The 12,749-nt window shown below is 38.9% G+C and overlaps 1 protein-coding gene across 1 annotated transcript in view; it reads left to right on the forward strand.

Annotated features, from left to right (window-relative positions):
* kcnq1.2 (potassium voltage-gated channel, KQT-like subfamily, member 1.2) overlaps window positions 1-12,749 on the forward strand; it is a 599,569-nt gene that overhangs the window by 343,235 nt on the left and 243,585 nt on the right. Inside the window, exon 15 of the mRNA XM_043709474.2 lies at window positions 8,702-8,777. Coding sequence (XP_043565409.2) covers window positions 8,702-8,777 — 76 coding nt within the window. The remainder of the gene's footprint in view (window positions 1-8,701; window positions 8,778-12,749) is intronic.

Here is a 12,749-nt window from a genome sequence, read left to right on the forward strand (position 1 = left end):
AAAATAGAAATCCGGTTACAGAGCAGGATAGACTTGGGAACTCTTGCATTTTCTACCTGGTCTTCTTTGACTGCAGTCCCCATATCCTCTTTGCTTGCATGCTTTTGATCTGCAATGCAACTGTTTTGTTAATTGTGTTACCGATGTAGTTCTCAACTTAGTGATGCAATACAGTGACTCCAGCTGTCTTTCAGATTCCAAATCCCAAGGCTCAAGTTTTTGTAACTGGAGACATTTCTAGGCCAGGGAAAGCGCAGCAGGTCAGGCAGCATCCGGAGAGCAGGAAAATCGACGTTTTGGGCAAAAGCCCTTCATCAGGAATAGAGCTATTCCTGATGAAGGGCTTTTGCCCGAAATGTCGATTTTCCTGCTCCTCAGATGCTGCCTGACCTGCTGTGCTTTTCCAGCACCACTCTAATCTAAATTCTGGTTTCTAGCATCTGCAGTCTTCACATTTCCCTACATTTCTAGGCCATATGAAGCATCCAAGGCTCCTCATATGGTACAGGATAGACATTGCACATAGCTGAGCTGTCCTGTCATATCTTAAATTTATTTTCAGATTATTTACACTAAATTGGACACTAGGATATAGAAAGTAAAATTGCTCACCAGTCAACTCTTTACAAACAGGCACTTTCACTGAATACTCACCAACCAATCAGCTTATGACTTTGCTGCCTTTAAAAGTAACTTGGTTACATACTTGAAGAGCCACAACCTAAGAGGATACAAGCCAAGAGGCTTGGTCGGATAGACGTTTCTTAGCCAACACCAATATAATGAGCTGATTAGCCTTCTCCTATGCCATAAATTTCTAGGAGCCTTCTATGCTTCTGTGATGCTTTGCATAATTTGTTGATATATTCAGTAATATTGAACATTGAGCTTTGTTCAATGTTGTGTTCAAGTCATCAGGGCTATACTCTGATGACTGAGAGAGCTATTCTCTTCCTTTGCCTTTCAAAGTTTATTTAGAGGACCACCTGACCTCTTACATATGAAGGACCCATATCACCTTTTCCACCTCAAGCACCACAACCTCCAGTGGTGCACCAGAGACACTTGATGCCTGCTCTTTGCTAGACAGTGCTCTTCTGTGCCTTTTTCAAATCCAATTCACTTTTGCGGGATATTTCAGCAACTGTTCCAGAAAAGCACTTCTCCTTTGTATGAGGTACAGGCCTGCTTTAATTAGCACAGGTATGTCTGTAGCATTTCAAGATTTTGTGCCTCCTGTAGATGTATAGCCAATTAATAGCACACTTCGCACTCGCTGTAGACTGTGACCACATAAATGAGCAAGAAGGGCTCTCGTGATGCAATGGTAGTGTCTCTGCCTGGACCAGGAGACTTGAGTTTCTCACTTTCTCCTACCCCCTTCCAAGTCCTCACTTTCTGCTTAGGTTCAAGGCCTGCCTGCCTCAGAGGAGTGTCACAACATCTCTGACCAGGTTGATAGTAAATATCTCACAAGAATAAAGTTCCATCTGGGAGGTCCTGGTTTATGCAAGATACTCTACATAAGATCTCTTGTGGTGCAGTGGCAATGTCCCAACCACTAGAGCAGGAAGCCTGGGCTCAAGCCCCACCTGCTCCAAAAGTTTGTAATAACATCACTAAACAGGTTGAATAGAAATATCTGTAAATGGACTGCCAGAACAATGTTTGTGGAATGAATGTGGTTAAGTCATACATCATAGTCCCCAAGCCCTTTCTGAGACCATATTCAACTTGTTCTCTAAATGTCTACAGGAGGAGGAGAGGAGAAAAAGGTAAAGCTAATAGAATAATAAGAAACACGTGTTAGATGGTATTGATGTAAAGTTCATGATTTTAGACATAGTTTGCCTGTGCCACTATGATCCATCTTCTGAAGTCAATAAATACTTCAAAATTCTTGTCAGCTATAACAATAATTTATGCATCCGCTAATCCATTCTAATCCACTTTTCCCTCTAGCAGTCAACACCTGTTCCTACTTAAGCTTCAGTGGTTTTCTTTAAACTTGAAAACAAAACTCAGGGGATTATTTCGAGGTGTAAGGTGGAACACTACTTGTGGTGGATTTTGGTCTGTTTAGGACAATCAATTTTCTGACAAAACCACAATGAAAATTTTAACAACAAAAGATTAAGTCTTCCAGACAACAATTAGATACGATTGTTCATATTTATTGCTTTCATTGCTAAACATAAGCCATTTGTCCTGTTTAAATTTTTTTTCTATTCTCCAAAAAATAGTATTTAAACAAAATACATGATGGCAATCTAAACCTTTTGGAAATTCTGTCTAAATATTCCAGTAAAAAGATATGATAAATTGTAATTCACCTCCTTGCGTATAATAAAAACAAAGTAAATCCTTGTTAAACGCTTGTACTAATGTTTACTCAGAACATGTATTGTGTTGCAGAGGTGAAATTATGCATTTGGAGTTTTTAAATCCTGAATCTCAGCGACGCATTACTTTACTGTTCCTATCTAATCCAACAAAAATGGCCTCACCAGCAGGAGGCAAGAGTCAAAATTAAAAAGCAAAGGGGTTTTTAGATTAGATTACTTACAGTGTGGAAACAGGCCTTCGGCCCAACAAGTCCACACCAACCCTCCGAAGAGCAACCCACCCAGACCCATTCTCCTACATTTACCCCTTCACCTAACACTATGGGCAATTTAGCATAGCCAATTCACCTAAACTGCACACTTTTGGACTGTGGGAGGAAACCGGAGCACCCGGAGGAAACCCCTTCAAACACGGAGAGAATGTGCAAACTCCGCACACAGTTGCCTGAGATAGGGATTGAACCCTAGTCTCTGGCCCTGTGAGGCAGCAGTGCTAACCATTGTGCCACCGTGCCACCCAGGGTTTCTGAAAAGTCAAATTGCTAGACTGTTCTTCAACTGATACATATACTTGATAGCATCCAAAAATGTAAAGGCTGACTAGTTTGCAACTTCAGAACTCCCTCTATCTCTTCAACTAGATTGTACTTACCACCATCATGCCAGGGGTAAAATAATAGATAAGAAACACTTTAGTCCATGTTGTTTAGCTACTCAACACTTCAGTAAGCAAAGTAAAAGATGATTTCTGGTTGAAAAATTAATTCTTATCATAAATGATGCAACATATTATTAATCTCAAATACATTAGGTTACATTTTCAAAATTATGATTCATTTGCATTTTGAATTATATCATGCAGAATTATTTGGTATTGAAATTGATAATTAAGTGGGAAAACCTAATTAATTTTAAGAAATTTGTTTCACTTGGAATTCTTTGGTATAATATTATAATGTGTTTGAGTGCATCTATGTCTTTAAATTACATATGCAAATATCAGATCAGTGGCAGTGTAATCTAGCAATTGACAATGTCCAGAAACATGTCATTTCATCATTTATGCAGTGACTCGTGTTTTATTTGGCATGATATGTAGAAGATACAATAGACTGTACAGTTCAGGCAGGTACTATTTTTTATCACAGCCACATTCATAACTGTATCACAATGACAATTTTGTTTGTTAGTTATTCTTGAAGAAATGTTGTATATGTATCAAATGCATCACTCAATTTCAGTCACAATATCTCTTTGGTGTAATGATGGGTCTATGTGTGGAATTTTAACTGTACTCAAGTGACATGACAATCACTAGACAAATTCGAGGTGATAATTGTCAGATATGTTTAACCCCCTGGTATCATTTACATACTGTTTCAAATGATGTGTGTTGCCACAGACTGCACACACAGGCACTTACAATGGTAACAAGACTACAGGAAGACAGCTACAATTACTTTTCGTCAAACATTCTATTTCACATCAAAATAATTTGCATGCATTAGCATTTTTAGTTACAAGGTATGTAAGTTTCCTATGTATATATTTTGAAAGCAGGTTTTGGGAAGATTTATAGCTCAGGTTGAGGTTCTGGATAAAAATTTGCTCACTGAGCTGGAAGGTTCATTTTCAGACGTTTCATCACCATACTAGGTGTGTTTGTTGAAAGAGTTCCAGTTGAAGTGCCATGCTTCTAGGAATTCTTGCACGTGTCTTTGTTTGGCTTGTCCTAGGATAGACGTGTTGTCCCAGTCGAAGTGGTGTCCTTCCTCAGCTGTATGTAAAGATACATAAATAAAAAGCGGGCCATACCACCATTTCTTCACTGGAGGTTCACTGATGATGTTACCTAGTATGGTGACGAAATGTCTGAAAATGAACCTTCCAGCTTAGCGAGCAAGCTTACATCCATATATTTTAAAACATTATTATTTGCCAATAAAACTGTGTGTTAACTCGAGTCTGTTCCAATTTCACCAGCCTGTGCAAATGCATTGCATACACTGTGTTTAAACCATGCTGGTCTCCAAATTACTAGTGTGAGTTGTTGATAGTTCCTGTAATAACTTCTCATTCATAAATTGATTCACCTTCTCCAGAGAATGTACTTCCTATGGAAAATGATGTTGATGTGTTGTTGATTCATTTTTATTGCTTTAGAATAGTGAATTTTTGAGCCTGAAATGATATCATTCCTTCCTGATCTGCTGCCGGCAGTCAAGGAACTGCTTGTCCATTTGTCTGCAGTTGTGTCAACATATCAGCTCATATTCAATGCAAGCAATTGAGGTGACAACTGCTTTCCTCAAGTCCCAAGTTAACATGTAAACTGACTTCTGTTGGAAGTGTTTAGTACATTGACTGCTTGCACTCTGACTGGCTCTCTAATGCTCAGCTCTAGCAGTGACGAGAAAGTTTTGTCAAAGTGAAAGTTGACTGTTGTTTCATCTTAATTTTGTCACTAATGCCTGTTACTAATAATAGATTCATTAGTTTTTTTTCATGATTGCAAAAGTAACTTGAGTACGATATGATATTAGGCATTGGGCTAGATTACTTTCTAAGTATTCAGTAGGCATATTTCTCTACTCAAGGATTGCCTTGTGCAAGTCTATGCTGGATTTGTTTGATTTTTTTAAATGATCCCTTTGGTGATTTTAAAAGTCACTTCAGCCTTTCCATTTCAGTGATGATAGTATGGCTGCCATTAGGTAGTCATTTATTGTTATGTCTGCAATGTCGTAACAACTGAAGTGAGCTTTCAGGAATAATTTCCTGTGAATATAAAGAAGACTATTCCAAGCTTTCTCATTGGTTTGACTGGAATGTCATGTGTTATAAACAGTCCTTTGGCTTGATATTTGTTACAGGCAGTGCACTGGCTGTTTGAACCTAATTTCTCATGTTTGTCTAGTTGAACACTTCCTCAGACTAGACTTAATTTCTTGATGCTTGAATGGTTGTGCTTCAACATCTTTTTTTCTCAACTCCTTGGGGATAGTGACTCTATTTCCTTTGTATACAATGCCATCTTCGCTATCACTTCATCTCTGTATGCCCAGTGTACTCTTGTAGGAACAGGTATATCATTGCTGTTGTCAGGCCATCTTTTTATCACTACTTCCTGCAGCACTAAAAGAACTATATTGTGTTACGCAGTTTGCTTGTTTAGAACAAAATATTAGTTTATTGGATTCATGAATCTGCTGGATTGATAACTTCCAGAGCTTGTCAAGCTCATTAAATCTGTTAGGTTTCATACTCTGTCTTATCATCCTTTATGAAGAGTGCCATTCTCCATAGTATGTTGGCAATGTACATCTGTTTCCCTTGCGAGTGTGCCACATCCAGATTATATCTCTGCAAACAAAGTAACATTCCTTGCAGATGTTTTGTATCAGCAAGAAGTAGTTTGAGGAAAATGTCTTGAAATGGCTTATAGTCAGATTCCACTGTCACTTAGGCTCTCCCAAACAAACATTGATTACAAGGTTTGCGAACAAAGGCAATAGCCAAGCATGTTTCATTATCTGAGCATAACGTCATTCACTTTGTCTTTACACACAGTATATAAATATAACTAGTTTTCCTTGCTTCATAATGGTTGCTCCAATTGCTAGGTTGCAAGGTAACTTCATCATTGTAGTACCTCAACACTGGCATTGTTATCGCTCGTTGTTTGATTCTTGGGAAAACTGCTTTTGGTTCTGTACCCCAATACAACTGTATGTCCTTAAGTGAACATGAATAGAGTTTCGCACTTTTAATTTGATGTCAAATTAAACAGGAAATATGGTAAATAGTTCCTGAATCCAACAAATAATTATTTTGCTTTCACATCTTTTGGTTGCTGCATCCCTGCTACCGCTCTCTTTGACAGGATCCTGGTGAAGTCATTTTGCTGTTGATAAACAACTTATTTACTTGAACTTAGCAATCTTCAATTAGTGTTTTCATATTCAATTTCCGGTTAATTTCAAAATGTCTCTCTTGTAGTTACACCAGATACTGATCAAGGTCTGAGATGGCTTCTTCCATTGTGTTTCTACATCCACAGAAAAGCAAGTTATCCGCAATAGCTTCCCCACCTGGAAGATAACCATCACCATAACACCATAAGACATAGGAGCTGAAGGAGGTATTCAGCATAATTAGTCTGCTCCAACCATTCAATGAGATCATGGCTAATCTGATCATCCTCAAATCCACGTTCCTGCCTTGATTCCCTGATGATTATAAATATCATGCTATCTGTGTTGATACTTTCTGAAGCAGTGGAAATGCCATTCTGTAACTATCTGTCTATACCGAATGGTATAAAGAATGTAGTTAGAAAATGGCTGCTTCCATGCAGCTTCACTTACCAGTAACCATCCTTCACTTTGAGGGTAGTGAAGAACTTTGCTTTGGCAAGTTGTTACAAAAGTTCTTCAGTGATTGTATCGTGGCACTGTGATGTCTTCAAAGTTTTGTTGAGATCTTTTAGCTGTATAGATACTTTAAATTTTCCTTTTTTCCCCACTGCTACCATACTGCTAGTCCAAGTTGTCAATTTTTTGATATCCCCTTCCTTTTCAGTTCCACCTTAACATGCATGCTGGAAATAAGGCTACCTAAAACTCTCCTTATCGATGCTGATGTGGCTTTCCACTCTCATTTATTTTAAAATAGTAAGACAGCCAAAACCTGCAAAATGTCTTTCTTCTCCTTTCTCAGTAGATGTAATCTCATGACAGGATCCTTTGTGCCTAAAACAGTCCTATCTCGAATGAGATAATTTTCAGTTGTCCAAATGCACAGGATTAAGCTGGATGTATCTGTTTGGTCACATATTAATTAATTATTTTGGCCTTGCCTTCACCTCTGATATTGAACAGATTCTGTTATAAGTAATATTAATAAAGGTTCAAAATGGGTGTCTTCAAAGTTGCAGACCGTTTGTCTTCCTTGCTTTTTCTTTCACTATCTGGCCCTTTTAAGGTTTAAAAATCCACACATTTTCAGCTCTACCATTCTGACACCATGACCTTAATGCCTGCCACAGACAACACACAGAGGCACTTGCAACAGATGTAGAGGTGGACATGATTACACAAATGACTATGAATTCTGTGTCCTATGATCCTGCCTACTAGCAATCTGATAAAGGAGCAGCGCTCTGAAAGCTTGTACTTTTAAATAAACCTGTTGGACTATAACCTGTTGTTGTGTGATTTTTAGCTATGATTACACAGGTCAGCAGTACACTAAGTACTTTTGCATTTCTCCAAATGCTTGCTGCTAACCCAAACTAATGGAAGAAAATAGCTGGCTGGTTGATGTGAGCAAAGGTTTGGGTGAAAGCCAAGAAATAAAAGATTAATTGTGAGCACAGAACAATGTGAAGTATTCCTGAGGGAAAACCCAATATAGCTGGTTATGAACACACTGATCTTCGATTTTGAAGTGTACAAGATGAGTCAAACCAATATATCTCATTTTTCCTTCTGGAATCACATGAGGGTAATTTGAGCATTTATGCTTTTGCTGACACAAGGAAATCAATGAAGTTAACAAAATGAACAAAATGCAATTGGACACTGACCTGCATATTTAAAACAAATCCCCAATGATTTCAGATGACCTTTTGAATATGTTAAAATTGAAGATGGCAAGATAATGTAGAATATCAGTGGACAAAATACCAAACCTATTTCCAGAAAGAAAATCATGCCTGTTCTCTGTTGTATTGTTCTATGTTCTAATTTCAAACTTGGTTTCAATAAACTTTAATCCATACATAGAGAAATACCACACTTCGATCAATGTATTGTTTCATGTCTATATTTCATTGGATGGGTACAGGTAGTGTATTAGGTAAAAACAATGACTGCAGATGCTGGAAACCAGATTTTGGATTAGTGGTGCTGGAAGAGCACAGCAGTTCAGGCAGCATCCGAGGAGCAGCTGCTATGCTCCTCCAGCACCACTAATCCAAAAAACAGGTCGTGTATTTGTCATTATTTGAGTCATTCTGTGGAAAATAAATCTGACCTAAATAGATGGAATAGAAAATTTGATGAACAATAAAGTAGTTCCTTTAACTTAAGGGAAAACATGGAAAATTTATCAGTAAGGCCTATAATAAACTCTGTAGATTGTTCGAATACTTGTTTTCCTTTTTGTGTGTTGTTCTTTCTTTCCCCATCCCAAGTGAATTATAGTTAATTGTATCTACACTAACTTTCATAATTCAGCACAGTTGAGTTTGAGACCATCCAGTGTGCACGGTTGGCTCTATCCCATCCAGTGTATCTATACACTAATTCACTGGAAAACATTAAATAGAACTTTTGTTCCCCACTGTTTTACAGATTATCAGAAGCACACAGAGCTGCCATAAAGGTTATTCGCCGAATGCAATATTTTGTTGCCAGGAGAAAATTTCAGGTGAGAAGTAATATTTAGTTTGCCAACATAGAAGAAATAGACAATGGCTTTGGTGGGCCTAATGAAAAAGAAATCGAAGTGCTAAAATTAAGTGCTATTTGGAAAGCTTGGGCTTTGTACATAGTTCAATGCTTGTACAAAATGGTGCTATATACAACATTATCACCTGGAAGTGTCGTCAGTTTAAACAATTTTGATTCATTCATGGGATGTGGGCAACACTGGCTTGGCCAGCAAATATTGCCAAGACAGAGGGCAGCTAAGACTTAACAAACTTATTGTGGGCCTAGATTAGGTAAGGATGGCAGTTTCCTTCCCTAATGGATTGCATGGGTTTTTTTTTTCTGATAATCAGCAATTGTCATGGTCATCATTAGACACTTAATTCCAGATTTTTGTGAACTCAAATTCCATCATCTGCCATGGCAGGATTTGAACCCAGGTCCCCGGAACATTACCTAGGTTTCTGGATTAACAGTCCAGTGATAATGCCTCCTGTAAAAATGTAAAAGTACATTTTCACACAAGTTACACTTTTGGTTTGGGCCACAAGGAAAATTAGTTATGACAAATGGAAATTTGAGGAATGGGGTAGGTAAAATAATATTAATTTATCCATTTCTTCTCAGTAGTGGCTAGGGATGGTGTACAGGAAGTATATCTCCCAAGTCTTGAAGTAGGAAGTACTGCTCCTAAGCTTTCATTGCCTATTTTACTCCTCCCTTGACAGTCAAGGAATTTTTTTTACTTGGAACCAGTGGCATGTTTGGAAGGGGAGTGAGCAAGTACTTCATTGCACTCCTGACTTTTGTGTTGTAGATGGTGGACAGGCTTTGTGGTGCCAAGTGGTGAGTTTCTGCAAAGGTTTCCATCTCTGAACTGGTCTAGCAGCCTAATATTTACATGGCTGCTCCAGTTAAGTATCTGGTCAATGATGACCTCTAGGATGATGATGATGGGAGATTCAGTGTGGCAATGCCATTGAGTGTTAAGAAGAGAAGTTTAGATTCTGTGTTGCTGATGTATATCATTGCCTGGCAATATGTCATTTACCATTGGCATCCTAAGCCTGGATGTTATCCAGGTGTTGTTACACATGAGCGTGGACTGCTTCAGTATTTGAGCAGCTGTCTACACTACTGAACAGTTTCAGAGAACAGTGGGCATCCCCACTTCATTTCTTACAAAGGACAGGGGTAATTAATGAAGCAGCTGAAGAGGGTTGAGCCTACGACACTACTCTGAGGACCTCATGCAGTGATATTGGTGACCCAGGGGGTCATTGATGGAGCACTTGAAAAGGATTGAGCCAAGGACACCACTTTGAGGAAGTCATGCAGTGATATCCATGGCCAAGGAGAATGACTTGCAATCATAGGCCATTCGGCCAGGTATGATCCCAACATTGACACTTTCCATCATCTTTCTGACAAAATTGAGAATAAACTGATGGGGTCACAATTGTCAGATTGAATTTAACCTGCACTTTGTGACGGTGATATACCTGGGCAATTTTCCACATTGTCAGCAGAATGCCAGGGTTGCGGCTTGCTGGTTCAACCAAGATTGTCACAATTTCTGGAGCACAAGCCTGGCCAAGCCAGACATTTATGATATTGTCAGGACTTTGGATATACCCAGTACCTTCAATTGTTTTGATAACAAGTGGAGTGCATTAAATTATTCAAAGTCTTGCAATGATGAGCTGGGAAGGAGGCTGCAATGAATCATCCATTCAGCAGCTAATGATGGTTGCAAATGCCTCACCTTTTGCACTGACATGGTGGGTTCACACATCATTTCAGATGGAACCTCTTCCTCGCATGAGTTGTCTTGCTGCCTAGCATTACCCACGATTAGATGTGGCAGGACTCCTTCAGATTTTTGGTTTTATCCAATACTTTTGGGATTGTTTACCATTTTCAACCTATAGTCTCATCAGGTTGAAACACCATTTTTAGATATGTCTGGTGCTGCTCCAGACATGATCTCATAAACTTGATATTCAATCAGGGCTGGTTCTCTGATTTATTGACAGTGGTAAAATGAGAGACATGCTGGGCTATGAGCTTGCATATTTTGATTGAATAAATTCAACTGCTATAAATGGCCAACAGTGTCTGTTGAATACCCTGTTCAATTTGCAAGATCTATTCTGAATCTATCTCATTTAGCATGGCGATAGTGTTACACAACATGCTGGAGGGTATCTTTAGTGTAAGCTGGGACTTCATCTCCATGAATACAACACAGTGACTGCATTAGATAAATTTAAAAGGACAGTATCACCTCAGTTTTCCCCTCTTGTTGGTTCTCTCGCCACTTGTCACAGGCTGTTAGGTCTGGGCTTGGCCAGTAGTGGTGCAACTGAGCCATTTTTTCGTGATAAACATTTGAGTATTCCACCAAGAATGCATTTTGTGCCCTTCCTGCTCTCAGTACTTTTACAAGTGATGTTCAACTGAGAGGAGCACTGATTAATCACATGAGAGAGGATGGGAGTTGGTAATCAGCAGGTTTTGTTGCCATCCTTGACCTGATGTATTGCAATTCACTGGGTCCAAGTCAACATTGAGGACTCCCAAAGCCACTTTTTCCTCATTCTGCCATCATTCTGTATCACTCTGCCATCTCTGCTGGGTCTATACTACTGCTGGGACAGTATATATACAGGGATGCTGGTGAAGGAGGCTGTGACATTGGTTACAAGTTATGACTTTATAATGCCCAGAAGGCAGTGAAGTGAGAGATTAATTCTTTGTTTAAAAAAAATCTGCATTAACTTTCTTAACTTTTTGTTGTAAGTGGTCTATTGCTGAATTTTAAAGTGGTATTTTTGGACAATGAACAAATTGGTTGTTTCCAAAAATTTCCAGCAATTATCAGGACAAAAGCTAACTCATGGCCTCCTTAAAATATGGTAGTGCATTCATAAAGTTATAGAGTCATACAGCGTGGAAACAGACCCTTTGGTCAAACCAGTCCATGCCAAACATAATCCTCAACTAAACTAGTCCCACCTGCCTGTCCTGGCCCATATCCTTCCAAACCTTTCCTATTTATGCACTTATCCTAAAGCCTTTTAAACATTGTAATTGTATCTGCAACCATTCCTCAGGAAGTTCACTCCACACGTGAACTACCCCCTGTAAAAAAAAAATGCCCCAATGTCTTTTTTAAATCTCTCTCCTCTCACCATAAAAATGTGCTCTCTAGTCTTGAAATTGTCCATCCTAGGGAAAGAACAACTACCATTAACTCTATCTATACCTGTTATTGTTTTAAAAACTTCTGTAAGGCCACCTCTTACGCTCCACCAAAAAAAAGTCCCCATCCTATTTCCAGTCTTTCTTTATAACTCAGACCTTCCATACCCAGTAAAATCATGTTAAATCTTTACTGAACCCTCTCCAGCTTGATAATATCCTTCCTGTAATGAGGCAACAAGAACTGGACACAGTATTCCAGAAGAGGCCTCACAAATGTCCTGTCCAACCTCAACATGATGTTCCCAACCCTTATACTCGAAGGACTGAGCAAGTGTGCGAAATGCCTTTTTAATCACACTGTCTATATATGATGCACACCTCAAAAAATTATGTACCTGAACCCCTAGATCCCTCTGTTCTACAACACTTCCCAAAGCCCTACCATTAATTGTATAAGTCCTACCCTTGTTTGTAGGACCAAAATAAAAGACCTGGCATTTCTCCAGATTGAACTCCATCTGCCATTTTTCAGCCCACTGACTCAATTGATCAAGATCTCTTTGTGATCTTAGAAAACCTTCGCAGTCTACTGTGCCACCGATTTTGGTGTCATCTGCAAACTTACTAACCGTGCCTTCTATGTTTTCATCCAAATCACTTATATAATGTCAAATGAAAGAGGACCCGAAACCAATACATTCATTCCAGTCAAGACAACACATGGGACTAGTAGATGAGATGTCTAACTTAGCAATGGCTCCAC

The sequence above is a fragment of the Chiloscyllium plagiosum genome, unplaced genomic scaffold, assembly GCF_037043375.1.
Source record: "Chiloscyllium plagiosum isolate Xiang-an unplaced genomic scaffold, Cpla_swu_hap1 HiC_scaffold_19, whole genome shotgun sequence".
NCBI lineage: Eukaryota > Metazoa > Chordata > Chondrichthyes > Orectolobiformes > Hemiscylliidae > Chiloscyllium > Chiloscyllium plagiosum.